This window comes from Coregonus lavaretus (assembly GCF_964263955.1).
Source record: "Coregonus lavaretus genome assembly, chromosome: 14".
Lineage (NCBI taxonomy): Eukaryota > Metazoa > Chordata > Actinopteri > Salmoniformes > Salmonidae > Coregonus > Coregonus lavaretus.
The window spans coordinates 46,723,045-46,742,666 of NC_140001.1; the positions used below are offsets into that span (position 1 = coordinate 46,723,045).

At 43.4% G+C, this 19,622-nt stretch overlaps 1 protein-coding gene across 1 annotated transcript in view; it reads right to left on the reverse strand.

The window, feature by feature from the left end:
• Positions 1-19,622, reverse strand: part of adam9a (ADAM metallopeptidase domain 9a) — a 95,848-nt gene that overhangs the window by 74,396 nt on the left and 1,830 nt on the right. The window contains exon 2 of the mRNA XM_084176793.1: positions 6,012-6,115. Within this exon, the coding sequence (XP_084032919.1) occupies positions 6,012-6,115 (104 nt within the window). The remainder of the gene's footprint in view (positions 1-6,011; positions 6,116-19,622) is intronic.

The following is a 19,622-nucleotide window of genomic DNA, read 5'->3' on the forward strand; positions in this document are numbered from 1 at the left end:
TTACTCCAGAAAACGCCATCTATCCCAATGACAGGGGAAAAGCCCTCGTTTGTTTGTGCCATATAGCAGGTATGACACGGGGTGGAGGCTAACCACAGGAGTTGGCGCTTTTTCACAGACTCCTCCTACCCCCCCTAGTGTGCGGGCATCTGTTTCTCACAGATGGTTCCTGTGGCATATCCGCAGCACCGCTGGAGGGAGAAGTTTTGGGATAGGCTAGAGGTGCTCTGGACTGGAGTTCTAGATGCTGTCATTTCCCTTCAGCCATTTTGAGGCTGACTGACATTCCCCTAGCACAAATTTGATTGGTTACATACAAGTGTTTAGCAGATGTTATTGCGGGTGTAGCGAAATGCTTGTGTTTCTAGCACCGACAGTGCAGTAATAGCTAACAATTTGACAACATATATCCAATACACACAAATCTAAGCAAAGCAATTAAAAATATATAAATAAATATATGGAGGAGCAATGTTAGAGCGGCATAGACTAAGATACAGTAGTGGTCCTCTGTAGCTCAATTGGTAGAGCATGGCGCTTGTAACGCCAGGGTAGTGGGTTCGATCCCCGGGACCACCCATACGTAAAAATGTATGCACACATGCCTGTAGTCGCTTTGGATAAAAGCATCTGCTAAATGGCATATTATTATTATAGAATAGTATAGAATACAGTATATACAGTTGAAGTAGGAAGTTTACATACACCTTAGCCAAATACATTTAAACTCAGGTTTTTCACAATTCCCGACATTTAATCCTAGTAAACATTCCTTGTTTTAGGTCAGTTAGGTTCACCACTTTATTTTAAGAATGTGAAATGTCAGAATAATAGTGGAGAGAATGATTTATTTCAGCTTTTATTTATTTCATCACATTCACAGTGGGTCATAGGTTTACATACACTCAATTAGTATTTGGTAGCATTGCCTTTAAATTGTTTATCTTGGGTCAAACATTTCGGGTAGCCACAATAAGTTGGGTGAATTTTGGCCCATTCCTCCTGACAGCGCTGGTGTAACTGAGTCAGGTTTGAAGGCCTCCTTGCTCGTACATGCTTTTTCAGTTCTGCCCACACAATTTCTATAGGATTGAAGTCAGGGCTTTGTGATGGCCACTCCAATACCTTGACTGTTAAGCCATTTTGCCACAACTTTGGAAGTATGCTTGGGGTCATTGTCCATTTGGAAGACCCATTTGCGACCAAGCTTTAACTTCCTGACTGATGTCTTGAGATGTTGCTTCAATATATTCACATAATTTTCCTTCCTCATGATGCCTCATGATGTGGTCCTCTGTAGCTCAGCTGGTAGAGCACAGCGCTTGTAACGTTAAGGTAGTGGGTTCGATCCCTGGGATCACCCATACACAAAAAATAAAAAATGTATACACGTAAGTCGCTTTGGATAAAAGCGTCTGCTAAATGGCATATTATTATTATGCCATCTATTTTGTGAAGTGCACCAGTCCCTCCTGCAGTAAAACACCCCCACAACATGATGCTGCCACCCCTGTGCTTCACGGTTGGGATGGTGTTCTTTTGCTTGCAAGCCACACCCTTTTTCCTCCAAACATAACATTGGTCATTATGGCCAAACAGTTTTATTTTTGTTTAATCAGACCAGAAGATATTTCTCCAAAAAGTACGATCTTTGTCTCCATGTGCAGTTGCAAACCGTAGTCTGGCTTTTTGATGGCGGTTTTGGAACAGTGACTTCTTCCTTGCTGAGCGGCCTTTCAGGTTATGTCGATATAGGACTTGTTTTACTGTGGATATGAATACTTTTGTACCTGTACAAAAGTCTTCACAAGGTCCTTTGCTGTTGTTCTGGGATTGATTTGCACTTTTCGCACCAAAGTGCGTTCATCTCTAGGAGACAGAACGTGTCTCCTTCCTGAGCGGTATGACGGCTGTGTGGTCCCATGGTGTTTATACTTGCGTACTATTGTTTGAACAGATGAACGTGGTACCTTCAGGCGTTTGGAAATTGCTCCCAAGGATGAACCAGACTTGTGGAGCTCTACAATTTTTTTTCTGAGGTCTTGGCTGATTCCTTTTGATTTTCCCAGGATGTCAAGCAAAGAGGCACTGAGTTTGAAGGTAGGCCTTGAAAAACATCCACAGGTACACCTCCAATTGACTCAAATGATATCAATTAGCCTATCAGAAGCTTCTAAAGCCATGACATAATTTTCTGGAATTTTCCAAGCTGTTTAAAGGCACAGTCAACTTAGTGCATGTAAACTTCTGACCCACTGGAATTGTGATACAGTGAATTATATAAGTGAAATAATCTGTCTGTCTGTAAACAATAGTTGGAAAAATTACTTGTGTCATGCACAAAGTAGATGTCCTAACCGACATGCCAAAACTATAGTTTGTTAAAAAAGAAATTGTGGAGTGGTTGAAAAACAAGTTTTAATGACTCCAACCTAAGTGTAATGTAAATTTCAGACTTCAACTGTACATATGGAGATGAGTAATGCAAGATATGTAAACATTATTAAAGTGACTAGTGTTCCATTTATTAAAGTGGCCAGTGATTTCGATTCTGTGTATATAGGCAGCAGACTCTAATGTGCTAGTGAAGGCTATTTAACAGTCTGATGGCCTTGAGATAGAAGCTGATGCACCTGTACTGACCTCGCATCCGGATGATAGCGGGGTGAACAGGCAGTGGCTCGGGTGGTTGTTGTCGATGATCTTTTTGGCCTTCCTGTGATATCGGGTGCTGTCGGTGTCCTGGAGGGCAGACCGCACCACCCTCTGGAGAGCCCTGTGGTTGCGGGCGGTGCACTTGCCGTACCAGGCGGTGATACAGTCCGACAGGATGCTCTCAATTGTGCATCTGTAAAAGTTTGTGAGGGTTTTAGGTGCCAAGCCAAATTCCTTCAGCGTCCTGCTGTTTCCAGTCCACGATCATCTCCTTTGTTTTGTTGACGTTGAGTGAGCGTTTATTTTCCTGGCACCACACTCCCAGAGCCCTCACCTCCTCTCTGTAGGCTGTCTCGTCATTGTTGGTAATCAAGCCTACTACAGTTGTGTCATCTGCAAACTAGATGATTGAGTTGGAGGCATTCTTGGCCACGCAGTCATGGGTGAACAGGGAGTACAGGAGGGGGCTGAGCATGCACCCTTGTGAGGCCTCAGTGTTGAGGATCAGCGAAGTGGAGATGTTGTTTCCTACCTTCACCACCTGGGGGTTGGCCCGTCAGGAAGTCCAGGACCAAGTTGCACAGGGTGGGGATCAGAGCCAGGGCATCGAGCTTAATGATGAGCTTGGAGGGTACTATGGTGTTGAATGCTGAGCTATAGTCAATGAACAGCATTCTTACATAGGTATTCCTCTTGTCCAGATGGGATAGGGCAGTGTGCAGTGTGATGGCGATTGCATCGTCTGTGGATCTATTGGGGCAGTAAGCAAATTGAAGTGGGTCTAGGGTGTCAGGTAAGGTAGAGGTGATATGATCCTTGACTAGTCTCTCAAAGCACTTCATGATGACAGAAGTGAGTGCTACAGGACGATAGTCATTTAGTTCAGTTACCTTTGCTTTCTTGGGTACAGGGACAATGGTGGCCATCTTGAAGCATGTGGGGACAGCAGACTGGGATAGGGAGAGGTTGAATATGTCCGTAAACACACCAGCCAGTTGGTCTGTGTATGCTCTGAGGACGCGGCTAGGGTTGCCATCTGGCCCGGCAGCGTTGCGAGGGTTAACACGCTTAAAATGTCTTACTCACGTTGGCCACGGAGAAGGAGAGCCCACAGTCCTTGGTAACGAGCCGCATCGGTGGCACTGTATTATACTCAAAGCGGACGAAGGTGTTTAGCTTGTCCGGATGCAAGATGTCGGTGTCCGCTACGTGGCTGGTTTTCCTTTTGTCTGTAGACCCAGCCACATACGTCTTGTGTCTGAGCCGTTGAATTGCGACTCCACTTTGTCCTTATTCTGAAGTTTTGCCTGTTTGATTGCCTTACGGAGGGAATAACTACACTGTTTGTATTCTGCCACATTCCCAGTTACTTTGCCATAGTTAAATGTGGTGGTTCGCGCTTTCAGTTTTGCGCGAATGCTGCCATCTATCCATGGTTTCTGGTTAGGGTAGGTTTTAATAGTCACAGTGGGTACAACATCTCCTATACACTTCCTGATAAACTCAGTCACCGTATCAGTATATACGTTGATATTATTCTCTGAAGCTACCCGGAACATATCCCAGTCCACGTGATCAAAACAATCTTGAAGCGTGGATTCCGATTGGTCAGACCAGCATTGAATAGTCCTTAGCATGGGTACTTCCTGTTTGAGTTTCTGCCTATAGGAAGGGAGGAGCAAAATGGAGTCGTGGTCAGATTTGCCGAAAGGAGGGTGGGGGAGGGCCTTGTATGAATCCCGGAAGTTGGAGTAGCAGTAGTCAAGTGTTTTAGCAGTGCAAGTACTACAGTCGATGTGTTGATAGAACTTCGGCAGCCTTTTCCTCAAATTTGCTTTGTTAAAATCCCCAGCTACAATAAATGCAGCCTCAGGATGTGGTTTCCAGTTTGCATAAAGCCCAGTGAAGTTCTTTGAGGGCCATCGTGGCTTGAGGGGGGATATACACGGCCGTGACTATAACCTAAGAAAATTATCTTGGGAAATAATACGGTCGGCATTTGATTGTGAGGTATTCTAGGTTGTGTGAACAAAAGGACTTGAATTCCTGTATGTTATCACAATTACACCAGGAGTCGTTAATCATAAAAAAACATACACCTCCGCCCTTCTGCTTCCCGGAGAGATATTTATTCCTGTCTGCGCGATGAACTGAGAACCCAACTGGCTGGACCGACTCGGACAGTATATCCCGAGAGAGCCATGTTTCCATGAAACAGAGTATGTTACAATCCCTGATGTCTCTCTGGAAAGAAACCCTTGCCATGAGCTCGTCAACTTTATTGTCCAGAGACTAAACATTAGCAAGTAATATACTCTGAAGCGGTGGGTGGTGTGCACGCCTCCTAAGTCAGACTCGAAGACCGCTCCGAGTACCTCTCCTCCGGCGTTGTTTTGGGTCGGCCTCTGGAATCAGTTCAATTGCCCTGGGGGGTGCGAACAAAGGATCAGCTTCGGGAAGGTCGTATTCCTGGTCGTAATGCTGGTAGTTCTGGTGAGTTACCGCCTCTCTGACATCCAATAGTTCTTCCCGGCTGTATGTAATAATAAACAATTTTCTGGGCTAATAACGTAAGAAATAATACATAAAAAAACAAAATACTGCTAAGTTTCCTAAGAGCTAGAAGAACCAGAGCGACTTACAGGAGGAACTAGGGTTGAGGAACTAGGGTTAAGTGCCTTGCTCAAGGGCACAGACAGATTTTTCACCTAGTCGGCTTGGGGATTCAAAGTCCCCATCGCAGCACAAAGAAATGGCAGAGCTCTTTTGTCTGAACACACCCTCAACTTTCATACTCCTTCATACGGAATTCTCACATTTCACCCATTCCTCCAAGTCCCTCCGGAAGGGGGGCTGTCTGTTTGGAAAGCAGCATGCTGCAACACACTATCCAGTAAGGAAGAACAGCAAAGATTACACAACCATAGTAAAAATACTGGCTCATCCACTGTCTTGAGAGTCTAGAACATAAAACCAGCGACTCCCTGAATCCTCAAAGATGTGACATCATCACAGACAAACTGCAAACAAATGTGGAGGAGGGCTGTTCAGAGTACAAATACCGTCGAGTTCTTTCTTTTTCAGAGTTTTCAGAGGTCAGAGTGAATAGGAAGTGCCAGTGGGCTACCGAGAAATATTACCTCACTGACATTTCCTGTCAGAGTTGTTAGAGAGCGAGAGCCAAAGAGAGTGGAGAGAGAGCCCAGCACAGGAAGGAAGCCAGGAGGAAACTCACTCACTATCAGCACCACACACACTGATAGACACTGCTGACACTGAACTAGGACAGCAAGAAGGGCTTTAGATGTGAACAACAGCAACAATGCTTTCTGCCTGTATGTACTGCCATGGTTTACCTGGTTAGAATCGGAGCTATCCAGGTCTCTCCTCTGCTTCCCAATGCGCTTGGGTATGGTGACTTCATACGAGGAGAACTGCGAGGTCTGATGCGATGCTGACCCTAAAAGAGGAATAACACCATTATGATTGTTATATTGTGCATAGTTATTGCAATAGATCATCAACAGACAGTTACATTAGTCATTTCAGAGGACCATAACAGCGGTCAAGGAGTAGTGTGGTATCAAAGCAGCCATACCTTAGAAATCCCACTACTTTGCCAATGCAAGAAATATTTTTCAGTCCACGCTACGCTTGTTTATAGCAAATCATTTATTTTCATTCAACTGCTACGTGACCTGCTGTCACTGAGGCTCAGAGAGAGACCAATGTTTCCCTGGAGGCTTGAGGTCAGGGCAAAGAGCAGTTAACACAATGCAGGCATCCTCCATCCTCCTCACACAGTCAGGAACCCTGCTCTCCGAAGCCAGCATCATCAGCACTTCTATCTGCTAACTCCACACAGTCTCTCCGGCTGCCCGAACCGGGCCGATGCCAAGCGTACGTCTGGGCCTGGTTGCCAACACTGCGCTGGCTCACAGCTGACAGCCAGGCCCCTCCTGTGTGAGTGAGTGTCCTTCCCAAACACAAAGGACACAACTGACACTTCTCACCTGAGCTGCCTTGTGGGGTGGCCTACAGAGAACGAGTGGTAGAACTAATAGTACTGTAAATATTTGCTCAAACTTGACATTTGCCAATTAGTTAATTATTCTTTGAGGGGAAAAACTAAAATAGTAGGCACATGTTTAATGTCTGGTTTTGGGGAAAAATTGGTAGACCGTCATATCTTAGTTCAGGATGAGAGTAATCCTACACAGAGATACACTTTTTTTTTTTTTTTTTTTTTTTTTTTTTTTTTTGGGGGAGATGGATCAGCTTAAATATTGCAGATAGATTGTATCTTCTATCAATGTAATTGTCTGCATCACTTCCAATCCCCCATGTTTTTTATATATATACACTCCCCTTTATTACTTTTCAACCCCGCCATCCTTTCCCTACTTGGAGTTAATTAGTGAACAACAATGCCCAGGCCTCTACTTACGGTCTATACTTACTATCTACACCTTATGGACACAGTTAATTTTACAATAATTATATTTTATATATATATATATATATATATACACACACACACACACACACACACACACACACACACACACACACAGTGGGGAGAATAAGTATTTGATACACTGCCGATTTTGCAGGCTTTCCTACTTACAAAGCATGTAGAGGTCTGTAATTTTTATCCTAGGTACACTTCAACTGTGAGAGACGGAATCTAAAACAAAAATCCAGAAAATCTCATTGTATGACTTTTAAGTAATTAATTTGCATTTTATTGCATGACATAAGTATTTGATCACCTACCAACCAGTAAGAATTCCGGCTCTCACAGACCTGTTAGTTTTTCTTTAAGAAGTCCTCCTGTTCTCCACTCATTACCTGTATTAACTGCACCTGTTTGAACTCGTTACCTGTATAAAAGACACCTGTCCACACACTCAATCAAACAGACTCCAACTCCTCTCCACAATGGCCAAGACCAGAGAGCTGTGTAAGGACATCAGGGATAAAATTGTAGACCTGCACAAGGCTGGGATGGGCTACAGGATAATAGGCAAGCAGCTTGGTGAGAAGGCAATAACTGTTGGCGCAATTATTAGAAAATGGAAGAAGTTCAAGATGATGGTCAATCACCCTCGGTCTGGGGCTCCATGCAAGATCTCACCTCGTGGGGCATCAATGATCATGAGGAAGGTGAAGGATCAGCCCAGAACTACACAGCAGGACCTGGTCAATGACCTGAAGAGAGCTGGGACCACAGTCTCAAAGAAAACCATTAGTAACACACTACGCCGTCATGGATTAAAATCCTGCAGCGCACGCAAGGTCCCCCTGCTCAAGCCAGCGCATGTCCAGGCCCGTCTGAAGTTTGCCAATGACCATCTGGATGATCCAGAGGAGGAATGGGAGAAGGTCATGTGGTCTGATGAGACAAAAATATAGCTTTTTGGTCTAAACTCCACTCGCCGTGTTTGGAGGAAGAAGAAGGATGAGTACAACCCCAAGAACACCATCCCAACCGTGAAGCATGGAGGTGGAAACATCATTCTTTTCTGCAAAGGGGACAGGACGACTGCACCATATTGAGGGGAGGATGGATGGGGCCATGTATCGCGAGATCTTGGCCAACAACCTCCTTCCCTCAGTAAGAGCATTGAAGATGGGTTGTGGCTGGGTCTTCCAGCATGACAACGACCCGAAACACACAGCCAGGGCAACTAAGGAGTGGCTCTGTAAGAGGCATCTCAAGGTCCTGGAGTGGCCTAGCCAGTTTCCAGAACTGAACCCAATAGAAAATCTTTGGAGGGAGCTGAAAGTCCGTATTGCCCAGCAACAGCCCCGAAAACTGAAGGATCTGGAGAAGGTCTGTATGGAGGAGTGGGCCAAAATCCCTGCTGCAGTGTGTGCAAACCTGGTCAAGACCTACAGGAAATGTATGATCTCTGTAATTGCAAACAAAGGTTTCTGTACCAAATATTAAGTTCTGCTTTTCTGATGTATCAAATACTTATGTCATGCAATAAAATGCAAATTAATTACTTAAAAATCATACAATGTGATTTTCTGGATTTTACAGACCTCTTACATGCTTTGTAAGTAGGAAAACCTGCAAAATCGGCAGTGTATCAAATACTTGTTCTCCCCACTGTATATCTATAAAACTATTTTAAAAAAAATATGCATATCCTATTTTCCATCATTATCAATTAATATGCGTAATAATGTCGGCAGTTCACACGTAGGATTCTAACATATAACCCGGATTGCCATTGTATTACATTTAATTAATTGACAAGCAATTATTATCCTAGCAAATAATTCCTGTGGTCCATCCCAACCCCCCCCCCCCCCCAACCCCCCCCCCCAACATCCCCACCCCCCCACAACAGATGCCAGACAAGCACACACGCACACTCACGCTAGATAAAAGGTCATCAAGGTTCTCATTAGCAGCTTTGAGAATTTCCTTGTATATCATGCTCTCCCATCAGGGAGCTCTGGCTTTGTAGGACCAACCCTGCCAGGCAGGGTCAGAATCTTGAGGGGGCGGTGCTGCTCAAGTAGGTCTCTGACCGCATTTATCTCTGTTTAGGCTGCATACTCACAGCAAGTCCATAAAAGAGATGGGAACTTCTCTTTGGTGTATGGGTCGCTCAGGTGGGTGTCCAGGTTATAGGGTTAGGGATCTTTCCATCATGATAGGACAATGAAAAATTTGATTAGATTTAAACATGTATATCCCTCATCTACACAAAATTGAAAGCTCTCTCTCACTACCCCTGCTCATAGACCCCCGGTCGGCTCTGGGATATGCAACCATTTCCCCTCTCACTCACTTAACGCTGCACCTTTTCAAACACAAAAATGCACCCCACATGGTTGACTGCGGAAGAAATGGACCGAGCGTGCAAACGCACCCGCATCCACATCTGCCGCAAGGGGGAAAGGACGCCAGAGAGAACACAGGACCAACCACAACAACCATCCGCCAAAACAACAACCTCCCGCCAAAAAAGCCATTTTCTAATTATTTGTATTTAAAGATGTATTATTCTGCTTGTTATGTCGTTTTATCCTTTTATAAAATACTAAATTTACTATAAATGTTATTTAATATTACAATCCCTATCATTGCTAGTATCGGTTGCTCCAATATTCGACTCCTCTATTACAACTTTTAGAATAGCCATGGAGTAGTCTTTGTGTCTCTGAACATTTGGTTGTCAATATATAGTTTATCCACCACGAGTGCAACACGTTTCCCTTTTAATCTGTTTTCTTTGAAGATTGGATACAGAACTTTGCGCCTTTCTACAATCTCCCTCGGGAACTGATCATTCATGCCTATTTTCGTGCCAGCAAGTCTTTTTCCTAGGCTTTTCACCATAGCTTTATCTTTAAAAAAAAGCAAATTTGGCAACGATTGGGCGCTCATATTTCTGTCCTCTTTTTCCGAAACGGTGTACACGTTCGAGTTGGATTTTATCGACAGCCTCGAGTGGGATTTGTAGCGCTGTATGCAGGAAGTCCTTCATAATATTCTCTGTTATTTCTCCCTCCTTTTCCTGAATACCCGTAAGTACTAGATTTTTTCTCATCGATCTAGTTTGGATGTCTAGTAAGGCTTCTCTCAGAAGGTTGTTCTCCTTTTTAAGTTCCCTAACGTCCGTTTCCATCTTAGACTGTCACTTTTAATTTTTTGGTTTCTTTCTCCATTACCAAAGCTTTTTCGTCACTCATTTGAAAACTCGCTTTCAACTCTTTTACGTCTTTACTGACCAATTCTAGTATGCCCAATTTGTCATTTATCGACTTCAACAGGTCGCTTTCCACACTTACCATACCCAGTAGTGAAAAGCATATATCATCTGTATCAGTCGATGAGTCGCGTTTCCTTTTGGGGATCGGCTCTCCACGCTTATCTTCAGTCATGTTTGGATGTTGCGTGTTGTTGTAATATTTGTTGATATATTTCTCTAGCCTTATGATCTGTTTTGTGTTATTATCCAGATTGTATTATATTAACTACGAATATATGAAATGCTAATATTTAGTCTAACTTACCGATTTTGAATATTATGTTTTTATCTTGAGGTGTTTTGTACCGCTTTCTATTCAATACGCCATCTTGTCTACGCGTGCCCCGCCCCACAGAGATACACTTTGTAAGAGATGGACAACCAACAGTTAGAATCTCTTCAAACAGTGCTCAAATAATTTCTGTTGTAGAGATTAGCAAGTAAATAGGCATATTCTTTTGTTTATTCTGTCACCTGGCTTGTGGGTGTCCTTGCTGTGTCCTGATAGGCTAAATGGAAGGAAAAAGCCACACAATCCTATTGGGCTACATTATGTACAGTAGAGTCCCAACACTCCGTTCAAGGACAGGCTAAACTCTCTGACAGGGAAAGACATTTGTAATTAAACAGTGATGCATATAAGCAGCCGAGCCCCTAGGACATTTAGCTCACTTTACAAAAACAGTGGTGCATACAAACATGTGCAAACAGATATTTTGGGGAAATCTTCATGAAATAGGGCTTACTATCTGGCATATCCTATTAGTTTATGTTCGATGCTGTTTTCCAAACTCTCCAGGTTGTATGACAACATAATAGACAGGGGGTTTTGTGTGAACAGCAGACAGGAATATGATGAGCCTGGTCAACAATAACCTCACTGTCTCTTTGGCTCTTTTGTCTAGTAAGGCCAAATAAATGGGTGTGTGGAGGCGCAACTGTGTGTCACACTTTCCATGGAGTGTCAGCTCGTTGCTTTGTGTGGGTTGGAGCAAGGGGCCAAGGTTCCGCTTAGAAAATTCCTAATAAGACACTTTAGTCATCACCTTTGTGCACAAAATACCCATAGATCTTTTTCCATCACTCATAATAACATTTTATATTCAGCCCACGTCTGACATGTTCTTGGACGACGTGATGTTGTCACTGCTTGCGCTGCTCCTTGTGCGCACTGAGTGCTACCGCAGGTGAAGTTGTTTATATTCAACCCGGATATAGACGGTCCATGAATCGGCATATGCGATCGTGAGCAGACTGCGCTGAAAACAACGGTCGGACATCTTGGACGCAGTCTCCAGTTCTTTATACCTCAGTGGGTTGGAGGGGACGGTGAGGTCTGTGTTGACGAGTAACCATGGTAACCTCATCACAAATTACATCCTGTAGGCGTGTACATCTGTGCAGGATTTTGGAACAATCTACATCTCAACCATTCAACATCCTTACAGGTTTTGAAACAATCAAGTTGCCCAGACTGGTCTACTATGGTTGCATCTTGGACACACACAAAAAACAACCAAGGTCGCTGTAACATACAGTCCCTGCTCAACAATACACACTTACATAACCACAAAAAGCCGCTAGGCTTGGTTTATTTGTCACAGAAAGGGGACCTTCACCATTAAATGAATTTGCCTGGCTACGGCCAAGCGCTATGCCACACCCATGAACGTTAGTTTTTTCTCCACAATGAGTCTGGATCTCAGTACCTCCCTGACCCTTCACCGAATGCGAACATCATTGGCTTTGATACTCTGATCGGTTAGAGACGATCCAATCGCTGATAACTTTTTTTTATACAACTCCCCTCGTCACCACATACAACTTCAATGATGGCAGTCTCAGACTAAAGTATGTAGCAAACAACAGAGCAGCGGAAGAATAAAATGCGAGTCGTCAGGCTATAAATGAATGCCCTGCATCTAGGAAATGAACAACTGTATGGTAGGCCGATTAGCTCTCCATATCATCACAAACACTGTCCCTACACATCTCCAGTCCCTGCTCATGCCGGTTCCCATGCTATCTGTCCATCCAATAATAGAATCTGATTTGATACTTCACAGGAAAAACTGGAACTAATAGCTGAAAACTCCCATGACCCACCACCACTTCCTGTTGAGGCTGCGTCCCAAATGGCACCCAATTTTTACATTTTACATTTTAGTCATTTAGCAGACGCTCTTATCCAAAGCGACTTACAGTTAGTGCATACATTTTTATTTTTTATACTGGAATCGAACCCACAACCCTGGCGTTGCAAACACCATGCTCTACCAACTGAGCTACATCCCTGCCGGCCATTCCCTCCCCTACCCTGGACGACGCTGGGCCAATTGTGCGCCGCCCCATGGGTCTCCCAGTCGCGGCCGGCTACGACAGAGCCTGGATTCGAACCAGGATCTCTAGTGGCACAGCTAGCACTGCGATGCAGTGCCTTAGACCACTGCGCCACTCGGGAGGACAATTCCCTTTATAGTACAATACTTTTGACCAGAGCCCTCTGGACCCTGGTCAAAAGTAGTGCACTACATAGGGCCATTTGGGACACATCCTAAGAAAGGGTCATAGTCGTGTCTGGCAGTGAAGCAAAAGAGGCATTAAGACAGCAACAAGTTAAATGGAATTGGCACATTTAGGCTACATAATATTGAGACTGATATAGGCTAGCCAGCAGATCCAATCCGCTTGCTTACAGCTGCACTAGGTTCAGACAAGCCTTCTGTTTAGATTAAGACACTGCAGAGCCGGCACTAAATATGGCTCAGAAAACGTACCTTAATCTAGGGATGAGAAATGGCATTGTACTCAGAATTGTCCCATTATCACACGAGAAGATTGAACGACTGCTAGTTTCTCCGGAAAACTGCCCTTTTCGTCATCATGCAAGTAGCAGAAACCACAGTAGCCATTTTGGAATGGCACTAGAACGTCACGTTGAACAACAAAAGGATAGTCAGCCAATCAAGGGACTTTTATTTTCACATTTCCACAGCACTATGACGTAGTCCGCATGGAGCCTGATTGGCTGACTATACTTTGTTGTTCAACACAACGTTCTAGTGCAGGGGTCTTCAGCATTTTCTTGCCCAGGGACCCCCTCTCCCAGGAAAACCGGCAACCCCGATCATACGTTAGCAAAAAATAAATGTTTTCCACGTCTTGTCTTATCATCAGGTTAATGATAATAGCAAGGAGAAGTAATCAACATATTGAAATGAATAGATATGGTAGACAGTGTTCGGGAAGCTACTCTAAAAATATAGTTTACCAAGATACCAATTACTTCACACTGGAAGAAGTTAAGCTACACTAAAGCTACCCTTAATAGTTTACTTAACTAAAGTTTTTTTGAAAAAGTAGTTCACTACATCCAAACTACTTTCTGATAAATTATCAGATCTAAATCTGAAATATCAGACTACAATAACAGATCACTCTGGAGTCAGGTGTTAACAGAATGTGTAATTAAGCCTATTAAAACACAAAAACGGTTTCAAGTAACAATTAGGCAGGTCTGAAGCAGTTTAAACAAAGGTTAGCCATGTGTTTGCAAAGATTAATGTCCAAGTCAAGAAAGCTTACCAGCAGCACTTGCCACACTGGTAGCCTATTAGTGGGTGCGTTTTCAAAGCCTATGTCAGATGCTCCAGTGAGTAATTGGCTCCAATTAGTGTAATTTGCTCAATATTAGGAGTTGAGAAATAAAGTTGACATTATTACAGAGAAGATATTATCCCCTTTTCTACTGTAGTTATGTAATTCAAAATGTGTTTATTCAGTTGTTGCTAGCAATATTCATAAAAAATTATCTACATATACATACATACACATTTTCTCGTGGACCCCTAGCCCCCAGTTAAATACCCCTGTTCTAGTGCCATTACAAAATGGCTGCTGTGTCTTCTGCTACCTAGCATGAGGACGAAATGTAGGGTTGGGCAATATGGCCTAAAAATAATCTAAACTTCACGATATATGTATATATCAATTTAAAAAAATGTTTTCTCTAAATAAGCTTTGTTGTACAATTCAAGGTCAAATACACTGCATTTCAAACAGTCAGAAATAATCTAATGCATTCAGGGCTTGTGAAGTTATACCTAGGATAAATATAAGCCTTCCACAACCATAAGACCTACTAATAATTTAATTACTTTATCCAAATAGTTTAACCTGCTTTTTTTGCAATAATTAATGATCTGGCTTTCAAGTCGGTCTATGAAAATGTCCTTTTTTTAAACAAATTTAACCAGAACCATGCACATTCACTAATAATGACTAACTTCTTGTAGCAGGCATTAGGCTATAGAAAATGAACACAGATCTCATAAACAATCTCTCAAGCACAAAGCCCACGTGCTAGTGAGTAGCCAGCTAATCTTTATATTTCAACTTGGATCTCTTTTCTAGCTATAAAGGCAGAACAGTTGAATTGATAAATACACCCTTCTGTCCTTTTCCAAATGTTTGAACAGCATGTTAGCCTGTCCACTTTGTTCAGATGTTGAAATCAAGTGGCCTACCTTAATTCTCAGAATGAGAACGAGTTGCAAATTCCTTATATAAATTGTGTTTTATGCTTATTGGACATTTATAAAAACATGAGAACATGAGGACAAACGAAAAAAAGAAAACAAATCTATAAAAACCTTGATTCTTGCAATACAGGCATTTGGAATATTGCGCAAAAACAAATTCTAATTATTCCAAGTAATTCAATATATCGCCCAGCCCTAACGAAAAGGGCAGTTTTTCAGAAACACTAGCAGTCGTTCAATCTTCTCGTTGTAACAGTTGGGTTAAATGGGACATTTCGGAGTACAACGCCATTTCTCATCACTGGATTGAGGTACGTTTTCCCACCCATATCTTGCTTCGTCTCCACGGTATGCTAATCTAAACAGGAGGCCTGTCCAACCCTAGTGCAGCTGTAAGCAAGTGGGTTGGATCTGCTGACTAGATGTAAGTCCTTATAGAAGGTGAAAAGCTGGTTAAGTGTGTACACAACCACGTCCAGTCCAACATAGCAAGCTTGGTAATCTAGGCCTGAGTGCTGACAGAAGCCTACAGAAACGATTGAAAGTGGACTAACATCACACCTGACCAAGATACCTGTTGAAATGTTCACTTGAGGGAGTTTGTTAGCTATATCATGGGACTTCAACCTTTTCTTGCCCAGGGACCCAGGGAAATATTTTATTTCAGAAAAAAAAAAAAAAGTGTAGTTACAGTAGTTAGCTACACCACTACATCGTAAAATGTATTAACTATTGAAAACAATAGCAAGCACATCCGCCAGTGACAGGAGCCTACCAGACAAGCTAAATTACTTATTTGCTCGCTTCGAGGCAAGTAACACTGAAACATGCATGAGAGCATCAGCTGTTCCGGACGACTGTGTGATCACGCTCTCCGTAGCCGATGTGAGTAAGACTTTTAAACAGGTCAACATTCACAGACGGATTACCAGGACGTGTACTCCGAGCATGCGCTGACCAACTGGCAAGTGTCTTCACTGACATTTTCAACCTCTCTCTGTCTGAGTCTGTAATACCAACATGTTTCAAGCAGACCACCATAGCCCCTGTGCCCAAGAACACTAAGGTAACCTGCCTAAATGACTACCGACCCGTAGCGCTCACGTCTGTAGCCATGAAGTGCTTTGAAAGACTGGTCATGGCTCACAGAAACCCTAGACCAACTCCAATTTGCATACCGCCCCAACAGATCCACAGATGATGCAATTTATATTGCGCTCCACACTGCCCTTTCCCACTTGGACAAAAGGAACACCTATGTGAGAATGCTATTCATTGACTACAACAGTGTTCAACACAATAGTGCCCTCAAAGCTGATCACTAAACTGACCCTGGGACTAAACACCTCCCTCTGCAACTGGATCCTGGACTTCCTGACGGGCCACGCCCAGGTGGTAAGGGTAGGTACCAACACATCCTCCACGCTGATCCTCAACACGGGGGCACCTCAGGGGTGCGTGCTCAGTCCCCTCCTGTACTCCCTGTTCACTCATGACTGCATGGCCAGGCACAACTCCAACACCATCTGTTACGGATACAGGTATCCTGTGTGTGTTTTTGTGTTTTTCCTCTCCTTCTGCCCTAATCACAGGTGTCCTTTGTGTTCCTGATTGGTGGTCGTTGGGGTGTTCCACCTGTCCGACATCCGTTTGTCTGCTGATTGGTCCACCTCAGTAATCAGTGGACATTCCTCTGCATTGCACCACCTGTTTCTGTTTTTTCAATCACACATCTCCTATGGTTTTAAAAGCCAGTCAGTTGTGTTTGTTGACAGAGACTATTTTCGTATGTGAGTATGGATACTGTGGTGTCCTGTTTTTTGTGTACTCACTCATTTGCTGGTTACTCTGTTTGGTAACTATGTTGTGTGTTTCTGGAAAAAGGGGGATTTAAGCAAGTTGCCCTTGGGCATACATTACCCGTAACATTTACATTTACATTTTAGTCATTTAGCAGACGCTCTTAACCAGAGCGACTTACAGGAGCAATTAGGGTTAAGTGCCTTGCTCAAGGGCACATTAACGTCATTTAGCAGACGCTCTTAGCCAGAGCGACTCACAAATTGGTGCGTTCACCCTATAGCCAGTGGGATAACCACTTTACAATTTGGGGGGGGGGGGGGGGGGTTAGAAGGAATACTTTAGCCTATCCCAGGTATTCCTTAAAGAGGTGGGGTTTCAAATGTCTCCGGAAGGTGGTGAGTGACTCCGCTGTCCTGGCGTCGTGAGGGAGCTTGTTCCACCATTGGGGTGCCAGAGCAGCGAACAGTTTTGACTGGGCTGAGGGGGAGCTGTGCTTCCGCAGAGGAAGGGGAGCCAGCAGGCCAGAGGTGGATGAACGCAATGTCCTCGTTTGGGTGTAGGGACTGATCAGAGCCTGAAGGTACAGGGGTGCCGTTCCCCTCACTGCTCCAAAGGCAAGCACCATGGTCTTGTCTAAAAACACTAGTTAGACCTGAGCGGACCACCCACTGTAATTTTTGTATGGTTAGCAGTAGCTTAGCGGTTCTTGAGGCAGGCAAGATCAGTTTAGTTTTTTTTTTTTTACATTATTGTTTCATTCCTTGGGTCCTGCTCAGCCCTTTTTCCCAAACCTTTACCGTGTGTTCAAAATAAAAAAAATGTATGTTTGACGGTAGCTTATGGTTGTCGGTGTATTTTTTGTTCTCACTGTTTTCCATGTCACGACTCTAATTTGCATGAATTATGTTTCGGGTCTCTTTTACATCCCCCCCTAGACTTTTAAAGCCACGGGGTTCGTAACACCATCATTAAGTTTGACGTTGACACAACAGTTGTAGGCCTGATCACCGACAACGACGAGACAGCCTATAGGGAGGACATCAGAGACCTGGCCGTGTGGTGCCAGGACAACAACCTCTCCCTCAATGTGATCAAGACAAAGGAGATGATTGTGGACTACAGGAAAATTAAGAGGACCGAGCACGCCCCCATTCTCATCGACGGGCTGTAGTGGAGTAGGTTGAGAGCTTCAAGTTCCTTGGTGTCCACATCACCAACAAACTAACATGGTCCAAACACACCAAGACAGTTGTGAAGAGGGCACAACAACGCCTATTCCCCCTCAGGAGACTGAAAAGATTTGGCATGGGTCCTCAGATCCTCAAAAGGTTCTACAGCTGCACCATCGAGAGCATCCTGACTAGTTGCATCACTGCCTGGTATGGCAACTACTTGGTCTCCGACAGCAAGGCACTCCAGAGGGTAGTGCGTACGGCCCAGTACATCACTGGGGCCAAGCTACCTGCCATCCAGGACCTCTATACCAGGCGGTGTCAGAGGAAGGCCCTACAAATTGTCAGACTCCAGCCACCCTAGTCATAGACTGTTTTCTCTGCTACCGCACGGCAAGCGGTACCGTAGTGCCAAGTCTAGGTCCAAGAGGCTTCTAAACAGCTTCTACCCCCAAGACATAAAAATCCTGAACATCTAATCAAATGGCTACCCAGACTATTTGCATTGCCTCCCCTCTTTTACGCTGCTGCTACTCTCTGTTTATTATCTATGCATAGTCACTTTAATAACTCTACCTACATGCACATATTACCTCAATTACCTCGACTAACCGGTGCCCCCGCACATTGACTCGGTACCGGTAACCCCTGTGTATATAGCCTCGCTATTATGATTTTACTGCTTCTCTTTAATTATGTTACTTTTATTTCATTATTTTATATTGTATTTTTTGTGCGATTTCTTTTGTATTCTTTCTTAAAACTGCATTGTTGGTTAAGGGCTTCTAAGTAAGCATTTCACTGTAAGGTCTACTACACCTGTTGTATTCGGCGCATGTGACAAAATGTGATTATTTTAATCTAGTTCAACTACCACCAAGATACTGCAAAGTGTTGTTAAAATACTAGCTGAACTACATGTAGTTCACTACTACAACACGGGTAGATAGTTACATTATTTTGACCTCCCCACATTATAATTGGAACAGGAAGTGTAAACTAACAGTTTATTAGCTAGAAAGGTAACTCGAAACACATTTTCACTGGGAGCAGCAGTTTAGCTGGTTAAACAAAGGTTACCCATGTGTTGCCAAAAATGTATGTCCAAGTCAAGAAAGCTTACCAGCAGCCAACGGCATTTGCCACACTTGTCGCCTATTTGCGGGTGCTTTTTCAAAGCCTATGTCAGATAATCCAGTGAGTAATTTGCTCAATATTAGGAGTTGAGAAATAAAGTTGACATTATTAGAAATAAGATGTATCCTCTTTTCTACTGTAGATATGCAATTCAAAATGTGTTTATTCTGTTATTGCTAGCGATATTCATAAAAGCATTGAAAAAAAAAATTAAACAGCCTTGGGCTACTATATTTGTACCAATGACAACATTCAAAAGGTCTTGGGTGGTTAATAAAGGTGTTACTAATATAAAAAACAGTGGTATAGTTTCAAATAACATGATTCCACTATTTGTATCTGTTTGCATCAGTTTCAGTGGGGGACTATTATTTTGAAGGTGAACCACCGATTCCACCATTGTTGCTAATGTTATACACAACACACTGGTCAAATAATGACGTCTAGGAAGTGGAAACATCTTGGTACCGTAGTTAGCACTTCCATTACTAGACTGGGCCGTGTATCTGTCTGGATTGAGAAAACATTCAGTGCAAGGATGT